The sequence below is a fragment of the Lemur catta genome, chromosome 1 (assembly GCF_020740605.2).
Source record: "Lemur catta isolate mLemCat1 chromosome 1, mLemCat1.pri, whole genome shotgun sequence".
NCBI lineage: Eukaryota > Metazoa > Chordata > Mammalia > Primates > Lemuridae > Lemur > Lemur catta.
Genome location: NC_059128.1, coordinates 116,158,294 through 116,180,736, shown reverse-complemented (window position 1 = coordinate 116,180,736; position 22,443 = coordinate 116,158,294). Strand labels below are relative to the sequence as shown.

At 51.2% G+C, this 22,443-nt stretch overlaps 2 protein-coding genes across 4 annotated transcripts; one reads left to right on the top strand and one right to left on the bottom strand.

Annotated features, from left to right (window-relative positions):
* Nucleotides 1–1,875: 1,875 nt before the first annotated feature.
* On the bottom strand, nucleotides 1,876–22,235 carry GCDH (glutaryl-CoA dehydrogenase). Of its 3 annotated transcripts, XM_045550313.1 has the most exons (13): nucleotides 21,274–22,235; nucleotides 21,079–21,207; nucleotides 20,954–20,989; nucleotides 20,525–20,668; nucleotides 20,278–20,340; nucleotides 19,865–20,035; nucleotides 19,018–19,147; nucleotides 18,717–18,933; nucleotides 18,186–18,289; nucleotides 17,811–17,936; nucleotides 17,385–17,545; nucleotides 6,677–6,896; nucleotides 1,876–3,158 (listed from the first exon to the last, which is right to left on the bottom strand). In XM_045550313.1, the coding sequence occupies exons 1-13, from the start codon at nucleotides 21,362–21,364 to the stop codon at nucleotides 2,975–2,977; spliced, it is 1,776 nt and encodes a 591-aa protein (XP_045406269.1). In that variant the 5' UTR covers nucleotides 21,365–22,235; the 3' UTR covers nucleotides 1,876–2,974. The 3 variants fall into 3 exon arrangements, with proteins under 3 accessions (XP_045406269.1, XP_045406279.1, XP_045406285.1); XM_045550323.1 differs by lacking the exon at nucleotides 20,954–20,989; XM_045550329.1 differs by lacking the exons at nucleotides 1,876–3,158; nucleotides 6,677–6,896 and adding an exon at nucleotides 15,443–15,718 and having other exon boundaries at nucleotides 21,274–22,231.
* SYCE2 (synaptonemal complex central element protein 2) lies at nucleotides 2,216–16,100 on the top strand. Its single transcript, XM_045550338.1, has 5 exons — nucleotides 2,216–2,252; nucleotides 2,863–2,978; nucleotides 12,882–13,092; nucleotides 14,198–14,386; nucleotides 15,800–16,100. Exons 1-5 carry the CDS (start codon nucleotides 2,238–2,240, stop codon nucleotides 15,842–15,844), a joined length of 576 nt encoding a protein of 191 aa, XP_045406294.1. The 5' UTR covers nucleotides 2,216–2,237; the 3' UTR covers nucleotides 15,845–16,100.
* Nucleotides 22,236–22,443: the final 208 nt, after the last annotated feature.

Here is a 22,443-nt window from a genome sequence, read left to right as displayed (position 1 = left end):
AGCCTCCCCAGTAGCTGGGACTACAGGCATGTGCCACCATGCCCAGCTAATTTTTTCTATATATATATATATTTTTTAGTTGGTCAGATAGTTTGTTTCTATTTTTAGTAGAGACAGGGTCTCGCTCTTGCTCAGGCTGGTCTTGAACTCCTGACCTTGAGCGATCCACCCGCCTCGGCCTCCCAGAGTGTTAGGATTACAGGCGTGAGCCACCGCGCCCGGCCTTGTTTCTAATCTTAAAAAATCTTTAGAGGGCATCCATTTTTCTTCAGTTAATAATGTAAAAAAGACTTCACTGACATGCTTAAATTCCCAGGACCCTCAGTTCTTTAGGGTTGGACTAAACAGCTGGTATCATCACTTACAAACATGTCTTGAATTTGATGGAATTTATGTTGACAAAGTTTATATTTTTTAGTTTTTATTTTTTAATTTCATTTTCCCGTGAACTTTTCAAAGTCCCCTTGCATGTTACTTTAACAAGATATGATTTCATTTTGCATGTTTTCAAAAGCTATGCAAACATTATACTGTGACAATCCCCCATCTTACGTGTTACTTTTTGTTTGTTTGTTTGTTTTTTGAGACAGAGTCTCGCTCTGTTGCCCGGGCTAGAGTGCCGTGGCGTCAGCCTAGCTCACAGCAACCTCAAACTCCTGGGCTCAAGAAATCCTTCTGTCTCAGCCTCCCGAGTAGCTGGGACTACAGGCATGTGCCACAATGCCCGGCTAATTTTTTCTATATATTTTTAGCTGTCCAGATCATTTCTTTCTATTTTTAGAAAGAGACGGGGTCTTGCTTTCTCAGGCTGGTCTCAAACTCCTGACCTTGAGTGATCCATTCACCTCGGCCTCCCAGAGTACTAGGATTACAGGCATGAGCCACCACACCCAACCTTATGTGTTACTTTTGTTTTGGTGTGCCCTGTGTGTTTGTGTGCGTGCGTATATGTGTGAATGCTTAACAGTAAAGTCTTTTGAGATTTTTCTGGGTAACATAATCCTCAAATCATCAAACCCAAGGCTGCAGGAAGATGAATTTTGTTTAACTTGTAGCTTGCCACAAAATACTAATATATTTTGTACCCTTTTTATGTGCTTATCCCTGAAACCCTTATAACAGCTTAGTGTTTTAGGTTTTATCACCTGGATAATAGATGAGGATGGATTTTAAGTGTCAGTGGCCGTTTTATGATCACCCCTGATGGTAAGAGGCAGAGTCCAGATTCAAACCCACCTATGTTCTCCAGAATGTGTTAACAATGTGTGTCCTAGTCAGTGTGTGGCTGGGGACAGGGCCTAGCACAGAAGGGTTGAGCAACGTGAGTGGATTCCTGTTACCTCCCTCCCTCACATGGACACTGTGACAGGTGTCCCAGAGAGGAGTTCCACCTCATTTGGAACAAAATCTGAAACCATCTATTCACCTATACATCCCCCACCCTCAGCCTCCTCTCCTGCTGTTCTGCCACTGAAGGCCTCCTGGCTGGTCCTGACACTGAGCTGCTCCCACTGCAGGGCCTTTGCACATCCCTACTGATGTTTTTTGCTCATTTTGTAATTGGATTGCTTGCTTTCTTACTGAGTTACAAGAGTTCCTTGTAAATGCAGCATACAAGTTCCTAGATATATATTTTGCAAATATTTTCTCTCTGGCTCCTCTCGCGCCAATTATTGTTGTAGTTACTATTCTATTAAGTGATTATTATCACTACTATTAATATAATTATTAAGGATACTACTGTGTAAGGACCTTCCTGTAAGGGCCAGACCCCGCCACGTTTTCAAGGAGTTTCTAGTTTTGGGCTGCACAGGTAACTGAGTCAAGATGGTAAATGCATAAACTTTTATAGTGAGGACAACAGGAAGCCATAGGTAGTAATCAGGATCAGAATTTCTTGAAAGGATTTCCCAAGGCAGAGCGGATGAACTGAGACGTCCAGAAAGTACACAGAACCCGTCAGGGTCGCCCCAACCACTCCATGTTGGACCCTGAAGCTTCACACGTGCGCTCCGAACCCACGCGCTTATCCCCAGGCGGTGCCGGCTGCGCGCGCAGCCCCCAGACTGCCAAACCGCCACTTAACGGCCGGCCCCGCCCCGTTGCTCGTGCCAGTTCTCAAAGAAGGCGGGGCCAGGAGCGCTCGCGGCAGCCCGTGCGCGAAGGCTGGGGGCGGGGCCGAGGGCGGGGCCTACGCGTGCACGGAGATCGCGAGGCTAAAGGCGGGAAAAGACCCGATGGAGCGACAAGGAGTAAGCGGCTCTTGTTTACTTCGCGCGGGCCGCGGGCGGACGGGCAGGGAACTACGGCGATCCCGGGCCTCCCCGACAGACCCGAGTCCGGCCACTTGTCTCCCACCCTCGGGGCCTCCTCTCACCAGGCCCGGCCCCAATTTCCTGACTGACCTACTGGGCCCTGACTGACGAGCTGACACTCTGGGCGGGAAGGACAGACTTCCGCGCATGGCTCATGGCGCATGGCAGGAGCAGGGTAGATAGAGCCACAGACACCCACGCGCCCCACCTGTTTCTTTTCTTCTTCTTTTTCTTCTACTGCTCCCCTTTCCTCGAATGACTCCAGCCAACACACACACCAGTTAGGAGCCCAGGCCCCCCGGCCCTCACCTTGGCCCCTCAGATCTCCCCGCTTGGTATCCAGGTGTCCCTCTGGGACGGAGAGTCCTCCCACCCCGCACCCCCATCCTTGAGGCGCCCACCCGAGCTGCGCTCGTCTCTTCAGTGGGTCCCCACCACGCTGCTGGGGCACATCTAGGTGCCCAGGGTTGAAGGGTTGGGAGGAGAGCGATCTGACCACTTCTCACCCTCCATCCTTCGGCCTCTCAAGCGCTGGCTGTGCTCGCAGGTGGACATGCCCCATGTAGAGTGCAAGGACCAGGAGCCACTGCCGTTGGGGGAGAGCAAGGAACATCAGCAGTGTGAGGAGAATCGCGAGGAGGAAGCTGGTGGAGGGCCTGCTAGGTGAGGAAGAACCCCGGCCCAACAGGGCCACACAGGCCCGAGTCCTTCTGGTTCACTCTTTCCTTCCACAGGGTCTGTCCAGTGTCTGCTGTTGGTTCACTTGTTGCAAAGACTGATGGGGCATCTCCGTGTGCCAGGCACGGTTGTAGGTGCTGGGGACACAGCAAGTGAGCTGATACTCTGGAGGAGGAGACAGAAAGTAAAGTCCTGGGGATGCTTCATGCTAGAGAGAAAAATGGGGAGTGGTGGGTGGCCGATTTATTTTTTATTTTTTTGAGACAGGGTCTCACTCTGTCACCCAAGCTGGAGTGTAGTGGCACAATCATAGCTCACTGCAGCCTTGAACTCCTGGACTCAAGCAATCGATCCTCCTGCCTCAGCCTCCTGAGTAGCTGGAACTACAGGTGTGCACCACCACAGCTGGCTAATTTTTTTTTTCTTTTAGAGATGGGATCTTGCTATGTTGCCCAGGCTGGTCTCAGACTCCTGGGCTCAAGCAATCCTCCTGCCTCAGCCTCCCAAAGCGCTGGGATTATGGGTGTGAGCCACCATGCCTGGCCTGAGTGGCTAGTTTATTTATTTATTATTTTTTTATTTTTATGTTTATTTTTTGAGACAGAGGCTCACTCTGTTGCCCAGGCTAGAGTGCTGTGGCATCAGCCTAGCTCACAGCAACCTCAAACTACCGGGCTCAAGCTATCCTCCCACCTCAGCCTCCTGAGTAGCTGGGGCTACGGGTGTGCGCCACCACATCTGGCTGATTTTTTCTATTTTTAGTAGAGATGGGGGTCTCACTCTTGCTCAGGCTGATCTCGAACTCCTGACCTCAAGCAATCCCCCTGCCTCAGCCTCCCAGAGTGTTAGGATTACAGGCGTGAGCCACTGCGCCCAGCCTGAGTGGCTAGTTTAGATTGGAGGGTCAGGGAAAGCTTCACAGAGGAGGTGACAAGTGAGCCATGTGGGTAGGGAACTCCAGGCAGAGGAACAGCAGCTGCAAAGGCCCAGAGGGAGGATGTGCTGGAGCAGTGTGAGTAGGAGGGAGATAATGAAAGATGCAGTCAGGAGATGGGACTTTGGATGTTAATTATCCACAAGAGGGTTTGGAATAAAGGAGTAACATGATGCCACTACAGCAGGACTTGTTAGATCATTGTTAATAAAGTTTTTTTGGAGCACAGCTATGATCATCGCTTTGCTTATCAGCTGTGGCTGCTTCCACAAAGTTGAGTTTTTGCAACATGGCCTGCAAAACAGAAAAGGTTAACTATCTGGTCCTTTATAGGAGTTTGCCATCCTCCAGATTGAAGTATTAACAGGCTCCCTCTGCCTGCCTCGTTAGAGAACAGATTGTGGAAGCAGGGAGACCATTGAGGAGGCAATTGGAATAATCTCCGTGCAAGATGACTGTGACTTAGCCCATCCATGGTGGATCTCTGGAGGTGTTGAGAAGTGGTCAGATTCTGGATATACTTAAGAAGATAGAACTGACAGAAATTGCTAATGGATTAGATGTTGGGGCGAGAGAAAGAGAGGCATCAGGAATAACTTTAAAAAAAGAAAAAATTTTGGGCTGGGCAAGGTGGCTAATGCCTATAATCCCAGCACATTGGGAGGCCAAGGCAGGAGAAGCGCTTGACCCAGGAGTTCAAGACCACCCTGGGCAACACAGCAAGACCTCAGGTCTACACAAAATTAAAAAATTAGCCGTTTGTGGTGGCAGTCACCTGTTATCCCAGCTACTCAGGAGGCTGAGACAGGAGGATTATTGCTTGAGCCCAGGAGTTTGAAGTTATAGTGAAGTATGATCACAACACGTCACTCCAGCCTGGGTGACAAAGTAAGACCCTGCAGTCTGCCAGACAGACATGCTCATAACCCTCCTGGTGTTTCCATCTACTGGGGAGTCAGATACTGAACAAATGCTGGCACAGAAGAGATCAGTGTACTGGGATGGTACTGCCCACTCCCTGTGGGCAGCCAGCCTGGAGCAGGGAGCCAGGGAAGGTGTCCTCGAAGAGGCAGTGCTGAGGCAGAAGACAAGGGCAAGTTGGTGCCAAGTGGGCAAAGGGTGGAAAGAGGAACTGAGAGAGAAAAGAGCTTGTGCAAAGTCCCTGTGCGTGGCATTCAGGGGACTGAAGGCATGCTAAAGCAGATGGGTGGGGCCAGGAGTGAGTGCAAGAGGAGGGTGAGAGGGCCCAGTAGGGGCCAGGTCAGGGGGCATTTTCTAGGCTATGAAGTTTATCCTGAAGATTTTTTGCAGGTAACAGCTTTATTTAAATATCATTTCCATACCATACAATTCACCTACTTGAAGTGTACAATTTAATTGCTTTTAGTATAGTCACAGAGCTGGACAACCTTCCCCACATTAACTGTAAACCATGTTCATCACTCCAAAAAGAAACCTCACACCCCTCAGCTGTTGGTCATCCCTAGTCCCCACCCGCATCCTCTCTAGCCCCTGGCAGCCACTAATCTGCTTTTAGCCTCCATGGATTTGCCTATTCTGAACATTTCATATAAATGGAATTATACACTATGTAGTCCTTTGCGATGGACATTTTTCACTCAGCATGTTTTCTTTTCTCTGTTTTTTTAAAAAAGATACGGAGATGTGTCACCCAGGCTGAAGTGCAGTGGTGTCATCACAGCCTCAAACTCTTGGGCTCAAGTGATCTTCCAGCCTCAGCCTCCTGAGTGGCTGGGACTGCAGGCATGCACCACCATGCCTGGCTAATTTTTTCTATATATTTTTAGTTGTCCAGCTAATTTCTTTCTATTTTTAGTAGAGACAGGGTCTCACTCTTGCTCAGGCTGGTCTCGAACTCCTGACCTCGAGCGATCCTCCTGCCTCAGCCTCCCAGAGTGCTAGGATTACAGGCGTGAGCCACCATGCCTGGCCTTATTTTTAAATTTTTTGTAGAGATGGGGTCTGTTGCCCAGGCTAGTCTTGAAGTCCTGGGCTCAAGTGATCCTCCCACGTTGGCCTCGCAAAGTGCTGGGATTACAGGCATCAGCCACTGCCCCCAGCCCTCAGCATGTTTTCCAGGTTCATCCATGTTATAGCATGGATCAGAACTTCATTCCTTTTTATGGCTCATTAATATTCCATACGAATCTACCACATAATTGTTTACCAAATGATGGACCAAGTGTTTATCAGTTGATGGCCCTTTGTGTGGTTTCCACTTTGGGGCTGTTATGAGTAACGCTGCTGCAGGCGTCCATGTACAAGTTTTTGTGTGGACAGACGTTTTCATTGTTCCTGGGTAGATGTATGCCTTGGCGGGAGAAGTACTAGCTCAAAGAAATGACATGCTCAGGTTCCTGTTATAAAAAGATACCGGCCTCTTTGTACTGAATGGTGGGAGATCAGATGGGAGGCTCCAGTGGGGGCAGCATCTAGCAGGACAGATGGAGAGAAGCTCTTTGTGCCCTGAGGCACGAGGATAGGGATGAACGAGGGTGTCTCTTGGCCATGGTGTGCTGGAGCCAGCTTCTAACAGCTTGCAAGAGCCGATTCTACACATCTTTTCCTAACTTGGCATTTAGTGGCTTCATGTTGGTAGCTTGAAATCGGCTATGGTGGGGGAGTCTTTGCACCCTGGAAATTGGCAAACACTACCAATCAGGGCTTACTCCCCCCCACACACTAGAGCCAGTTGCTAAGCGCTTACCAGCACACCACTGCTCCCTACCTTCCAGCAGGCGTTGGCTTCTCTGGCAGAGGCAAAAACACCAGTTCCATGTTGCCTTGGCTTTTTTCAGGCATGTGAGGTGGCTGGGGACATCCACATGAACATGACCAGGATACAGTTGGACTTTCTGACCCAGAACTCAGAGCGGGATAAGGGGCTGGAGCCCGCCGCACCATGGGAGTCACTATTTCAGCGGTAGCTGTGCAATGAATGAGCTCACCTGGGGAAAGAGTGAAAGAGGCTCAGGACAGCACCCTGAGGACTGCAGGCATAAAGCCAGCTTCCCTTTGCTTCCCACATTCTTTGCTTTTATAAAGCAGGCCGCAGGGTGGAAAAGTCTTTAGGTGTGTGGTGTACACTGGAGACCAGAAAAAGGGAGGAAACAGCTGAAGTCGTTTGTTTGATAATATCTCACTGCAGCACAGCATGTTTAGACCAGGGTCTATATGGTGAAGAGACACAGGCCATTGCAAATCATTTAGAGACTTCAAAGAGCTCCACAAGAGCGTTTGGCCAAAAAACATGGATTAAAACCAGTGTCTGGGCCAGTGAATAGATCCAGCAGCAGATACACAGAAACATGATTAAAATATTAACATGTTTCCAGGAGAGAAAAAGTAGAGGTTGAGGAACCGCCTCATCAGCTTCGATTCAAACCTTCCCCCTTCCTGGCTGTACTTCAGCAAAACATCATTTTGCCCAAGTGCCAGAGCTTCTGCTATGTTCCCCCGCTGAATGTTTGATTAGCTTGCCTCCCTTCCTGGGACTGCCGCCCACGGTGGTCATAAGTGGCTGGTGGATTGTTTACTTGTATATCTGTTAGAGGCCACGGAGGGAGGGCCCCACCAGCAGGGGGGCTCTGGCTCACTTGCCTGCCAATCACAGCTTTACCTGGAGTTAACAGATGGTCTCTGAGCTTAGACCATTTCCTCTGCAGTTCCCGGGGCCCCTGCCAGCCTGGGCCCTGTTTGGGAACTACGTCCTAATCCTCGTAGCCAAATTAGGGACTCCTTAGGACAGACCATAATAGATGAGCTCAGCGATGTGTTCACAGCCCCCACCCCACTCCCCGAGCCTGGTGCAGGCCATGCACACCCCGGCGTGCTGCGTTGGGCTGACTTCCACCGCCTGGCCTCTGTCCAGGGTTCAGCAACAGAAGCTGGCCCAAGAATGGGGCAAGCCAGTGGAGAGGACACTGCACATTTTGTTTATTAAAGTTAATTGGTGAATCCAGGCCCAGGGAAGCCTATGATTCATTAGTATCCTGATTAATATGCAGCTGCTGAGTATTAAGAAAAATGAAATAGAAAGAAATAAATCCCCAAAGGAGAGGTTGGAAAAATAAAGAAGCTCTCAGCAGACATCTGATGCAGGCCTTTGTCCCATGGCAAAATTTGCATTTGCTGAATTTGAGTGATTTTTTACCATTTGCTCAGCTGCCATGAAAACCCATCGGCCTCATCCCTGGAGCCTTAGAAAGGAGCAACTCTGAACCATCAGCAGCTAAAGCAGGTTGTGAACAAGCCCACAAAAAGAAACACCTGGTGATACCATTGGTTTTAATGTCAGGGCCCTTAACCTTGAGACGGTCCAGGAGAGGTTGAGACACAAGGCAAGCTGGGTACAAGAAGGTGTGAGAGGAGGAGTGTAGAACCACCTCCGTCAGTTGTGCATTTAATTAGGTATTCAGCAAGCATTTATGAAGCCTTTGGTGTACTGAAAAACACAGATGAGTAGAATGTAGTCCCTGGCCTCAGGCACTGGAAGGGACCCATGTGCATAAACTATCGTGCCTTTGTGACCAGTAGCACCAAGGTACAGTGAGGATATAGGAGCGGAATCTCTGAATGTAGCCTCAAGAAGGAGGCAGAAAGGGAAAGTTATTCCAAGCAAAGACTGGTGGGTTCGGGGAAATCATGGAAGGTCCCAGATTGCTGCAAATGGAGGGCATAGTAGAAAGCAGGCTAGACAAGCCAGGTGCGGTGGCTCATGCCTATAATCCTAGCACAGTGGGAGGATCGCTTGAGCTGAGGAGTTCGAGACCAGCCTGAGCAAGAGCGAGACCCTGTGTCTACTAAAAATAGAAAAAAATTAGCGAGGCATGGTGGTGCACACCTACAGTCTCAGCTACTTGGGAGGCTGAGGCAGGAGGATCACTTGAGCCCAGGAGTTTGAGGCTTCATTGAGCTATGATGATGCCACTGTACCCTATCCAGGCCAATAGAGTGAGACTGTCTCAAAAAACAAACAAAAAACCCCAGGCTAGACAGAGAGGGTAGAGGCCAGGGCCCTGGAAGGCCTTGTATGCTGTGCTAAGGAATATAGACTTGATCCCGTGGTTGGTGGGGGGGCTGTTGTAGGCTGTAAAGCAGGCATAGGAAATTGCATTGCAGTTTTAGAAGGTCACTAGGGCCAGGTGAGAAATGACAGTTATAGGGCTGCAGATGACGATAGATTTGAGAGAGATTAGGAGGTGGAAATGAAGATTTTGAGACGAGATCACGGAGGGATAGAGAGAAGCTGGACTCCAGGCTGACTGCTGAGTTTCCAGCTTGGGGGACCAGGTGGCCTTTCGTGTCATTCAGAGGGAGGATGCAGTCGGGTTGACGGGGGATGATGCTGTTGGTGTACAGGTGCAGAGTCTGAGATGCCTTTGGGGCAGCCAAGTGGGGAGGCCTTGAGGTTGTAAAGTACATTGTTGGGAGCTCAGGAAGGAGGCATGGGCTGGGGTGATAAAAGTTGGGGGTCACTGAAATGCAGATGGTAATTACTCTTGAGTCCTTCATTTATTCGAAGCACATTTATTGCTTCTCCCATGAGGGGTAAAGAATGAGGATTTGAAGATGAATGAGACATGGTCCTGGCCCTCCAGGAGACTAGAGGGGGAGGCCGAGGTGCAGGCAGTGACACCGTAGGTGCTGTGTGTACCTAACCCAGCCAAGGAAAACCTTCTAGAGGAGGCAGGACTTAGGTGGGGAAAAGGACTGTCCAGGCACCCCAAGCTGCAAGGATGCCTTCAGAGAATGACAGGCCACTGAAGCCCTCACATTGTAGAGTAGAGGGTGGGAGAGCAGCTGCAGGGGCCAACAGGGAGGCGGCATGGAGAGCCTCATCGCAGCGCAGCGTGTAAAGGAGGATTCGTCAGGTTTCACTGTGTTTGTATTCTGAGCCCAAATGTAAAGCCATGGCGGTCAGGAGACTAAAAGCTCAGAAAGAGTGTAATGGAGAAAACATCTAAAATCAATGTGCATTTTTCTAAGTAATCAGTGCCTGGCTTGCAGGCAGGGCTGGCTGCATCAGATGTCTGCTGAGAGCTTCTTTATTTTTCCAACCTCTCCTTTGGGGATTTATTTCTTTCTATTTCATTTTTCTTAATACTCAGCAGCTGCATATTAATCAGGATACTAATGGCTTTATGGTTTTGTGTGACCTACCATGTTCAGGAACTGCTCTGTTCGCACCACCAAGGCTTAGCCAACAGCTGAAAGGACCTCAGAGGGCGATGAGGAAACTGAGGGTCTAGGAGTGGCACCCCAGCATCTCAGTGGGCAGAGGACACTGGCTGGGGAGTCAGGCCCACTGAGCGTCACACCCAGCTCTGCCTCAGACTGGCCACCACCTTGAGAAGATGGTGTTAGGCATGCTAACTCAGCCAGTGTCCCCAGCCATAAGGTACAGATGACAAATGGATGACCCCAGAGCTTTGTCACGGGGAAGCAGCAAGACAAGACGTGTGGCTTAGCTTGGTGCCTGGCACACGGAAAGTGCTGAAGAAATGTTAGCTGTGACTCTTACAGTGGCAGCTCTACTTGGCTAGAACCTGTAACTGATCAGGTATCAAACAGATCAGATACAGCAGAGAATCAGAAGAAAAAAAATACACATAGGCCGGGCGCGGTGGCTCACGCCTGTAATCCTAGCACTCTGGGAGGCCAAGGCGGGTGGATTGCTCGAGGTCAGGAGTTCGAGACCAGCCTCAGCAAGAGCGAGACCCCGTCTCTACTAAAAATAGAAATAAATTATCTGGCCAACTAAAATATATATATATAGAAAAAAATTAGCCGGGCATGGTGGCGCATGCCTGTAGTCCCAGCTACTCGGGAGGCTGAGCCAGTAGGATCGCTTAAGCCCAGGAGTTTGAGGTTGCTGTGAGCTAGGCTGATGCCACGGTACTCACTCTAGCCCAGGCAACACAGCGAGATTCTGTCTCAAAAAAAAAAAAAAAGAAAGAAAAAAAATACACACATATATATATGTATATCTTAATTTAAAGTACCAGTGGGTTAGCTGATCAGATCACAACTTTTTTTCATAAACTTCATTCATAATGTATTACCCATAATTTCCAATTTTGTTTTGAAAGCACAGTGCAAACTTATAGGTCTTAACAAACCAAGATGTATGCAGAATCCTTCCAGATTTATTTATTTTCTTTCTTTTTTTTTTTTTTTGAGAGAGTCTCACTCTGTTGCCCGGGCTAGAGTGAGTGCCGTGGCGTCAGCCTAGCTCACAGCAACCAGCAACCTCAAACTCCTGGGCTCAAGCGATCCTTCTGCCTCAGCCTCCCGAGTAGCTGGGACTACAGACATGCGCCACCATGCCCGGCTAATTTTTTGTATATATATTTTTAGTTGGCCATATAATTTATTTCTATTTTTTTAGTAGAGACGGGGTCTCTCTCTTGCTCAGGCTGGTCTCGAACTCCTGACCTCGAGCTATCCACCCGCCTCGGCCTCCCAGAGTGCTAGGATTACAGGCGTGAGCCACCGCGCCCTGCCCAGATTTATTTATTTTCTTAAGACGAAGTCTCAATATGCCACTCAGGCTGGATTCAGAGGCTTGATCATAGCACACTACAGCCCCAAACTCCTAGCCTCAGGCAATCCTCCCACCTCCGAAATAGTTGGGACTACAGGGACACTTTTTTTTTCAGACAAGGTCTCACTCTGTTGCCTGGACTAGAGTGCAGTGGCATCATCATAGCTCACAGCAGCCTCAAACTCCTGGGCTCAAGTGACCCTCCTGCCTCAGCCTCCCAAATAGCTAGGACTATAGGCTTGCGCCACCACGCCTGGCTAATTTTTTATTTTTTGTAGAGACAGGGTCTTGCTATTGTCCAAGCTGTGGCTAGATTTTTACAGCCTTTACCCCAATCTATAATTATCTTCTCCATACCTGATTGAATGGTTACATTTTATTATACTCGCCTTTTTTCATTCACTTTAGCATTATAGACAGCTGTCACTTTTTAGCCCTGATTTCACTGGCTAAGACAATATATAATTGAGTTACATAATTACAGTCACAAGTATAGTGTGGGACAAACATCACTTTGAGTGTGTGAGTGTTAAAAGTTTTTTTTTTTTTACGTATAATTTTTTTTTTTGAGACAGAGTCTCGCTCTGTCACCTCAGCTAGAGTGCCATGGCGTCAACGTAGCTCACAGCAACCTCAAACTCCTGGGCTCAAGCAATCCTCCTGCCTCAGCCTCCTGAGTAGCTGGGACTACAGGCATGCGCCACCACACCCAAGCTAATTTTTTTTTTTTTTTGAGACAGACTCTCGCTTTGTTGCCCAGGCTAGAATGAGTGCCGTGGGTGTCAGCCTAGCTCACAGCAACCTCAAACTCCTGGGCTTGAGCGATCCACCCGCCTCGGCCTCCCAGAATGCTAGGATTACAGGCGTGAGCCACCGCGCCCAGCCTAATTTTTCTATTTTTAGTAGAGACAGGATCTCATGCTTGCTCAGGCTGGTCTTGAACTCCTGACCTCAAGCAATCCTCCTGCCTTGACCTCCCAGAGTGCTAGGATTACAGGTGTGAGCCACCCAGCCTGGCCTAAGTATAACTCTTGACAGGCAGTTCCCTCACCTGGTGGGAGCAGGGAGGTGCAGGTACACGAGCCCCAGGTGGTCTGCACACGTGGACATCAGCCAGCAGGCTGGGAAATGGATATGGCAGGTTAGTGACATAGAGGTCATTTAAGAAAGCATCTATGGACCAGGCACGGTGGCTCACGCCTGTAATCCTAGCACTTTGGGAGGCTGAGGTGGGAGGATTGCTTGAGTGTGTGAATGAAAAAGCCTAGGAAACACGCCAAGAGTCAGCCACGGGAGGCAAGCACACGGGTCCCCTCCCACCACACAGCTCATTCAGACCGGCTGCTCTGGGGAGTCTGGTGCTGATCTGAGTTTCCTGTCCTTTCAGAAGTCAGGGTTCCAGCCCTTGTACTGCCACCTCCAGTGCCAGTCGCCAGCTGACGGTGCTGGAAGGGAAGTCAGTCCCCTACTTCTCCTCCCTGGACTCCAGCATCGACACCCTGAAGAAGAGAGCCCAGGAACTGATCGAAAACATCAACGAGAGCAGGCAGAAGGACCATGCATTCATGACCAACTTCAGGGACAGCCTCAAGATCAAGGTGATAGATTCCCTTCCCCCAGCAAGCATGGGTAGCATTCCTTACGTAAAAGGGAAGGGAGTGAACTGCTGAGCGTCTGTTATACTCCAGGCATAGTGCTAGACAATTCACACACAGTACACATGCTGCTCGACTCACGATGGGGTTAAATCCCAATAAACCCATTGTGTAAGCCAAAACTATCTATTTCTTTTTTCCTGAGACAAGATCTCGCTCATGCCTGTAACCCTGGCACTCTGGGAGGCTGAGGTGGGAAGGATCGCTTGAGGCCAGGAGTTTGAGACCAGCCTGAGCAAGAGCAAGACCCCGTCTCTACAAAAAATAGAAAAATTATCTGGACATGGTGGCATGTACCTGTAGTCCCAGCTACTCAGGAGGCTGAGGCAGGAGGATTGCTTGAGCCCAGGAATTTGAGGATGCTGTGAGCTATGATGACGACACTGCACTTCAGCCTGGGCAACAGAGCAAGTCTCTGTCTCAAAAAAAAAAAAAAAAAAACCAAACAAACAAAAAACCCATTCCTTTGATGCCACCACCCGGAGGCCACTTTGTTGCATGTTTCTTCTAGTCCCCATTCTGCATAATTTCTTCCTAACCTGGTTGAGCATATACTATACACAGTCATGCATCACTTAACAACTGGGATAGTTCTGAGAAATGTGTCCTTAGGTGATTTTGTCATCATGTGAACATTCGTAGAGTATGGTATAGACTGTTGCTCCTAGGCTACAAATCTGTACGAGTATTACTGTACTAAATACAATTGTAGGCCATTGTAACACAATAGTAAGTATTTGTGTATCTAAACATATGTGAACGTAGCAAAGGAATAGTAAGAATATAGTATTATAATCTTATGGGACCACTGTTGTAGATATGGCCTGTCACTAACCTAAATGTTGTTATGTAGCACATGGCTGTATATAGTTTTGCCTCTTGCTTTAAAAAAATAAATAAAATTTAACATACAGGCCATTTCATCCCCAGTCACTGCACTGGAGTTGTTTTTACTGTTTTTGTAAGATAAATTGCAAACATCTAAGAGATCCCCTTAGAATAAATGTCTGCTGATGCCTCTTCTTTGGTTTTCCATTTTCTCGAAAAGGTTTCGGATCTGACAGAGAAGTTAGAGGAGAGGATGTACCAAATTTATGATCACCACAACAAGATCATCCAGGAAAAGCTCCAACAATTCACCCAGAAGATGGCAAAAATCAGCCATTTGGAGACAGAGCTCAAACAAGTCTGCCACACTGTGGAGACTGTGTACAAAGACCTGTACGTCCAGCCTGAGGTATGACAAACTCTCGCAGGGGTGATGGCCCAGCTGAGAGTAAGCGTGAACAGAACCCCGGCACCCAGCCCTCAGCCACAGGGCCACAATCACCGCAAAGCTCTCAACACTCTTGTCAGGTAGTCCCATGTGACTTGGTGTGTCTGAGCCAAGAAGCAGGGCTGTTGTCATTCCCTGATGGTGTATGGTCAGAAAAGACACAGTGCCCTGCACCCCTACCAGTTGGTTTCCCCTCTGCCAACTGCCCTGGTACGTGCCCCTCGGGGCCTGGGCAGTGCCTAATCTGGGTTTATTTATTACGGCAGAGTTTAAGACTCAGACGTGGGCCAAATGTCTATAGGGGGAGCTCCCCACCATGTTCCAGACATGTTCGTTCCTCCTGTGGCTGTGACACTACTTCTCAGGTGGTTACCAGTAAATGTGGCCCAACACCGTGGGGGTCACATGTGCAGATTCTTTATTTTCCTCTCCTCTGTCCTGTCCCAATGTCCAACATAAGGCACTGCCCCCAGATGGGAGGGTCAGAGGGCACATAGTGAACCCTTGGTGTGACGGGAGTCTGCTCAGTTAGACACCAGGGTGGTCTTGAGGAAGCTGCTTCAGGGTCACTCTCCTTCCCTCGAGAGAACATGCTGTTCCAAGTTAAATGGAGTCTGTTCTCATCCATGGTTAAAAGTAGAATTGAGAAACTCTCCAGAGAATTCCATCTTCTTTTTAAGGAGCACATCAGAATAACTTCAGAAGGAAATTGATATTTAAAAATCCATATCTCAGCCGGGCGCGGTGGCTCACGCCTGTAATCCTAGCACACTGGGAGGCCGAGGCGGGTGGATCGCTCAAGGTCAGGAGTTCGAGACCAGCCTCAGCAAGAGCGAGACCCCGTCTCTACTAAAAATAGAAAGAAATTATCTGGCCAACTAAAAATATATATAGAAAAAAATTAGCCGGGCATGGTGGCGCATGCCTGTAGTCCCAGCTACTCGGGAGGCTGAGGCAGTAGGATCGCTTAAGCCCAGGAGTTTGAGGTTGCTGTGAGCTAGGCTGACGCCATGGCACTCACTCTAGCCCAGGCAACACAGCGAGACTCTGTCTCAAAAAAAAAAAAAAAAAATCAAAATCCATATCTCTCACTGCCCACCATAAAAGTTGGCTCCATTTGCCACCTCCCTCATAAGCTCAGAGCACAGCATCCCCAGGGTCCAGCCAGGCGTCCCTCTGAGAAGGGGCCTCAGAGCGTCGGGCCCCTGGTGAAGTAGGTTCACTTGCCAGCCTTGAACGCCTGAATTCCCGTGATAGCTCTGCCGAGGATCAGAGCATGAATGTCATGTGTACCTGGGCAAGATTCATACAGTCAGTTTAGAGTCTTAACAGCTCACAAATCCCCTGTAACATCAGTCTTCATGTCCCCCCCAGGCCACTACTTCAGAAGAACAGACCCACAGAGATAGTGAATGCTGACAGCTGCTCGGAGACTCACACCTTAGTGACAGCCACCAAGAGAAGGCTCAGAGGCCACCATTTGGGCCATGCTGAAACAATTGTTTTTCATAGTTCTGTAATACATCTTGGCAAAAAAAGAAACAAAAAAAACAACTCCTTGTGCTGAACCCCAAAATGCAGTATGTCTGGCCCCTGCATGGGCCCAGCCTGAGCACTCGCCACACTTGGCAAATCCCCTCACCCCCACCCCCACCCCACACAGTTCATTAAACGTTTGATTTTCAACCCAGCCAAGCTTCCTTCCCACAGAGGCCGTGGGCCCGTTAGCTATGTGGAAACGTGGCAAGTCCTTTCTTACCCACGGGAGGGACAGGAAAGCAAACACATCACAGAAACGATCACTTGTCACGGCTGATCTCCCCCAACCTGAAGCTGCACATCCCAGAGCCTCCCACACCCCACTCCCTCTCGCTTGGCCTTTTGCTTTTCCCAGTTTCCAGGGACAGAAGGCAGAGATTGTGGCCTCCCTTTCAGAGAGGTAAATAGTTGTTTGCTTTCTAAAGCACAAATCTGACCTGTCCCCCCTCTGCTTATCCTAAGGGTCATTCTCATGCCTGTAGGATCCCTCTGCTCCTCAGCCCTCACTCTTGCTGTTTCTGGAACATCCCGTCCAGCTGGATTTGGGGCTGTGAGACCCCGCCTTGGTTCAATTCCTTCGTCGCTGGAAGAGCATAGGGAAGGCGCTTCTGCAAATGCTGTCTTCTCTGGAAGCTTCTGTGCCCAGGGAGCTCCTATCTCTTTCTGCACAGTTCACACTGGTTGCCCCTTTTTTTCTTAATTATCTTTTTCCCTATCTGTCTTCTCACCAAGCAAGGGGTTCTCCGGGCCCCTATGTGAGTCACCACTAGTTTTAGGGTGCATACACCACAGTCTGCAGATAACTTTTTTTCTCCTTTTTTTAATTTTTAAAAATTTTCTTAGAGATAGGGTCTTACTCTGTTACCCAGGCTAGAGTATAGTGACATGATCATAGCTCACTGTAACCTTGAACTCCTGGGCTCAAGTGATACTCCTGCCTCAACCTCTCAAGGAGCTGGGACTATAGGCATACACCACCACACCTGGCTAATTTTAAAATTTTTTGTTGAGATGGGGTCTTGGTATATTGCCCAGGCTGGTCCTGAACTCGTAGCCTCAAGTGATCTTCCCACCTCAAAGGCCTTCCCTTTTCTCTTAACAAAAGGGAGTGGTGATTCCTGTCTGTAGCTTCACTCTCACCTCCTTCCATCCACCAGCTCGCTGGGGAGGGTGCCTCACTCCAGGGATGCCCTTGGAGGCTGCACCTCAGTCTTACTTAGGACTGTTCCTCCTCCTGAGCACCTGGGACAAAGGGCTGGGAGGTCCTCTCATGGCATGATCGGGGCCTCTGTGTGGTGCATGAAGAGGGGTATGACTTGCCCCAGGTCACACTGTTACTTGGTGGAGTAGGACTAGGGCCTATCCCTGCTCCAGAAACTGAGGCCACTGTGACCCCCACCACCACAGGTCCAGCTCCTACCTTCATAGGTGTTCACAGCCTCCAGGTTCATAGCATGCCGGATCACGTGATACTCGTCAGAAATCCCATTCCCGCCCAGCATGTCCCGGGCCTGGCGGGCAATGTCCAGGGCTTTCCCACAGTTATTCCTCTTCAGCAGGGAGACCATTTCTGGGGCGGCCCTGGGAGTGGCACATGGTGTAACAAGCACTGGGCATCCCGGTGTCCCAGTGCCGGGGGCTAACCTAATGGGGGGCGGGGATTCTCCCAATGCAGCCACCTAGTTCCCAGTGACAGACCAGTAGGGCTGTCCCTGGCCGGGCCCATCAAGGCCAAGAGGCAGGAGAGAAGGGATAGGTTCCCGGGGTCACCAGGTGGAAGGACCTTTCTCCCTGGGAAGAGCACAAGGGCTCTGGCCGCAGCCGCCCGCCCATGTGCGGCCCCTACTTGTCCTGATCCTTCAAGCGGCCGAGCTGCAGGCAGGCGTGGAGGCCCAGCGTGATCTCAGTGAGCATGTCGGCCAGCTTCTTCTGAATCAGCTGGTTCCTGGCCAGTGGGACACCAAACTGGATCCTAGACGGGCAAGGGCAGGTAAGGGCAGTCCCCATCCTAGGGCCCCTGCTCCAGGAAGCCTCCCCAGGGCTCACTCTGGGTGTCACTGACTCAGCCCTTTGCTGCTCAGGAGGACTTCACTGGCCATTTCACAGAACAGGGAACTTAGGCCTGGTGGGCAGGGTCTGGCAAGTCACCACTGGGATAGGGTAGGGGAGGGAACCCAAGCCACCCCACACCCCGTGACATCTCACGGCAGCCCCCACACACCTGTCCAGGGCATACTGCCGGGCCGTGTGCAAACAGAACTCGGCGGCTCCAAGCACGCCCCATGTGATGCCATACCGGGCATTGTTCAGGCAGCCAAAGGGACCCTGTAGGGTTGAGAGAGGGCCTCAGCCCCACCCAGGAGACACTGAGAGGGCCTGTGCAGAACCAACTCTGAAGCAGGGGAAAGCCCCCTCCCCAGACAGCCTAGAAAGGGGGGCCTAGCACCGAAGCTCAGTGCCTGCTCACTCTTGGTTTGCACACCGCTCTGCCCGGCCCTACATCTGGGTTCCCTGCTCAGGATACAGGAAGGTGCGCATCAAAGGTCCAGGCCCATGTGTGTCCCAGGCAAAGCCAGTATGAGCAAGATGGTCACCAAACGGGCATTTTTAGCACATCAGTGAGTTGGGCAGAGCCTCTCAGAATCATTATGTGAGCTCCATAGGCAGAGGGAGCTTGTCAGTCTGGTCCCCAGCACAACACCTGCCTGAGAAAGGTGACCCAACACCAGTTCCCAAGGTGGCCGCTGCTCACCCCCAGGCCAGACGCGTTGGGCAGCACGTTCTCCTCGGGCACCTCCACGCCGTCCATGATGATCATGCCCGTGGCCGAGGCCCGCAGGGAGAATTTGCCCTCAATCTTGGGGGCTGAGAGACCCTGCATCCCCTTCTCCAGCAAGAAGCCCCGGATGCAGCCATCTTCACACCGAGCCCACACCACAAATAGGTCAGCCACAGGTGAGTTGGTGATCCTGGGAGTGGGATAATCAGTGAAGGGTCTGGCCACCACCCTCCTGCCCCCATCCACCCACCCACCTGCTGCACAGACCCCTCACCAGGTCTTGGTCCCATTGAGGGTGTAGCTCTTGTTGGATGGGTTGTGGTGGGCTCTGGTCTCCATGCTGCTGGGATCACTCCCACAGTTGGGCTCTGTGAGCCCAAAGCAGCCCAGGAGCTCCCCCTTGGCTGCAGACACAAGACAGGGTCATAGGGTTGCCTGGTGTCTATTTATTCCCTCAACCAAAAACTGCCATCCTTGCCAATGAGCCAGGCCCTGTAACCAAGGTGGGTCTGGCCCTGCTTTCACAGCATTCCCGGCGGTGTGGGAGATAGGTACCTCCAGGCCAGAATCTCAATGCCATAACATGGAGGGGGCCCCAGCGAGTCAAGAAGGAGCCAGCCAAACTCTGTCTGGAAGGGCAGGAGGAGTTAGGCAGAAGGATGTGGGAGGAGCAGTCCTGGCAGAGGGAACAGAATATGCAAAGGCCCCATGGTACATTTGGGGAATTTCAAGTAGCTGAATCTGGCTGGGGAGGACCAGTCTAGAGTGGCCAGAGGTGAGGTAGAAAGGCCAGCAGAGGCCTGGTCACGTGGGGCCTCATGGACCTGGTTAGGAAGTTAAGACTTTGAACTTTGGGCTGGGATGAGGGGCACAGAAAGTGAAACAGGAGGGTGATGATAGTGGTGACAGAGAAATAGAGTTGAGAGACACCTAGGAGGGGACAGTCAGGGTTGGCATGGGACCAGATGTCCAGGTGAGGCCCATGGCCTGGTAAAGGGTCTGAGTGACCACTGGTGCTATGTTTCAGATAGGGACAGAGGATGGGCTCAGGGGACAGTCCCACCCTTGAGCTCCAGACCTTGGGGACTACCTTCCACCAGGCCCCATGGGCAGCTGCTCACCCAGCCGGGGCAGGTACTTCTGCCGCTGCTCCTCACTGCCATAGGCGTAGATAGGATGCATGACAAGGGACGACTGGACACTCATTGCTGACCTGTAGCCACTGTCCACCCGCTCCAGCTCTCGGGCCAGGAGCCCGTAGGCCACAGATGAGACCCCAGCACAGCCATACCCTGGTAGTAGTGGGGGAGGGGAAGGTAGGACAACAGAAGACAAAGCCCTGCCCAGCTGGGACCAGGAACCCCTGGGGTCCAAGAGACAGATAGGGGCACACAAGGAGGCAGGCATGGAGCTGAAGGTTTATTTGTCTCCTCCTCACAGCCACTATCAGAGAGGAAACTGTGGCTCAGGGAGAGAAAGGGGCTTTTCAGGACACAGTGCGGTCCACAGAATGCAAAGAGAAACTTATCCCTACCTTTAATGGTGGGGCCCAGCACACCCAGCTCCCCCATTTCTGAGATGATCTCCCGATGAAACACTGCAAAAGGACAGATGCCACATTTAGGCCCAGCCCTAGCCTGCTGCAGGCTCCAGCCCCAGGGACAGAGGGGCCCAGAGGCTAGGAAAGGCAGAGCTGGTGTGAATGGCGGGGGGGGGGGGGGGGGGGGGGAGGCTCCAGTGGGTTGCGGAGCCCCAAGGCACCCACCCACCCACCCTGGCACCTTCGTTGCGATTGGCCAGCAGGATGCGAGGCATGAGTCGCTCATGGCAGTAGCTGCGGAAGGTGTCCCTGATGAGGGTCTCATCTTCCGTCAGCTGCTCCTCCAGCACCAGCGGGTCTTGCCAGTCAAACTGAGGATGCGAGGCTGGGGAAAGGAGCGGAGGTCGCCTAAGCCCAGCCCACCCGCCCTCCTCTCCAACCCTCTGCCCCACCCCTCCACCCTGCTCTCGCTCCCTGCTGAAGCGGGCTGCAAACAGGACCGGCAAGGTGACTTTCTCTGACCCCGCAGGGACAGGACACTCATACGTCAGCGCCTCTGACTCTGCGCACGACCCTGACATCCCGCCCGGGCAGCTCTCGGATTCTGGGACACAGTCCACCCGGGGCAGACAGACGGGCTCCAGGCGCACGGCGCGACCAGGGACCTTACACTTGGCCAGTCGACTCTGTGTCCTCCCGCCTTTCTCTACAAACACAGGATGGGAAAGTCACCCCAGGAAAGTCCCCGAACCCCCATTCCCTCTCTCTGCACCCCATCCCCAACTCCGAACTGACCGGTCTGCGCCGCCGTCGAGACCCAAGTGCGCAGGACGCGCAGACCCGGCCCGCAGCTCAGCAGCCGCGCGGAGACGCCTCTCAGGGCCATGCGAGCAGTGGACGGGCGAGCGGAGCAACGACAGCGACCTAGAGGAGCGGGGTCGTCAGCGCGGAGCAGCTCCCAGCCGCGGCCACTGCTCCCCGAGCTCTTACCTGGTGCCTCCCAGCCCACCGAATGCAACCGACGAAGGCCTTTGACTTCCGCCGGACGTGGGTGGAGCGGTGGCCGAATGAAGCGTCTCATTGGTTCCTCCTAAGACCGGGATCCTCCGCAGCTCTGCCTTTTCAAGGGGCTATGGCAGACCTACCCGTGAAGGCAGGCGCGCCCAAGCCCAGGTATATTAGCCCCTTTAAGCAGCAGAAGCTGGAAGCCGCGGAAAACGAGTGCCCCAACCCGCCAGCTGTATTTCCGCTCTTATTGGCCATAGGCGGGGGCTCGGCCCACTCCTGATTGGTTATTTTCAGGAGGTGTATGCTGAGGGAATCCAGGAGTTAAATGAGGAAACTGAGGCATGAGAAAAAAATGAGTCCTGGAACTCGAGAGGCCAGACTTCTAAGTCTCCTCTAATGGAGTGCTGGTCGGGGGAAAGATGGGCTCGGAGTGGACAATTTTATAATAGCAAACCTGCTTGATAGTCTGTCCCAAGAAGCACGTGAAGCTGTGTGTGTGTGTGTGTGTGTGTGTGAGAGAGAGAGATTCTGTGGTTCTATGTTGTGACTGTGCCTGAGTGTGCATCTGTGTGTGGGTGGGACTGACTGTGTGCCTGTGACTTTGTGGGGCTATGATGGTGCATCTTTGTGGTTGTATTTGTTGAATTTTACCTGATTGTGTGGGGCTGTGTTTCTCTGTAATGTTGTGTGATACTGAAACTGTGTGTGTGTGTATGATTATTTCTACATAGGTGTATGTCCTGTTTTGTGGTGTTGATTGTGTGTTTCTATGATGTTATATGACTCTGATTGTGTTCTGTGATTGTGATTGGAACTGTGTATTTATTTGAGGCTGTTAATAGTTGTAAGTGTTGCCCTGGCTGGGCGTTCATGCCTATAATCCCAGCAGCATTGTGATGCGAGGCAGGAGGATCCCTTGAGGACAGGGATTTGAGACTAGCTTGGGCAACATAGCAACCTTGTTTCTACAAAAACAGAAAAACCAGCTGGGTGTGGTGGTGCCTGCCTGTAGTCCTAGCTACTGGGGAGGCAGAAGTGAGCTATGATAAAACCACTGCACCCCAGCCTGGGTGACAGAGCCAGACCCTGTCTCTAAAAAAAATAAAAACCAAAAAGTTATAAGTCTTTACGAGTATGTCTGTAGTCATGTTC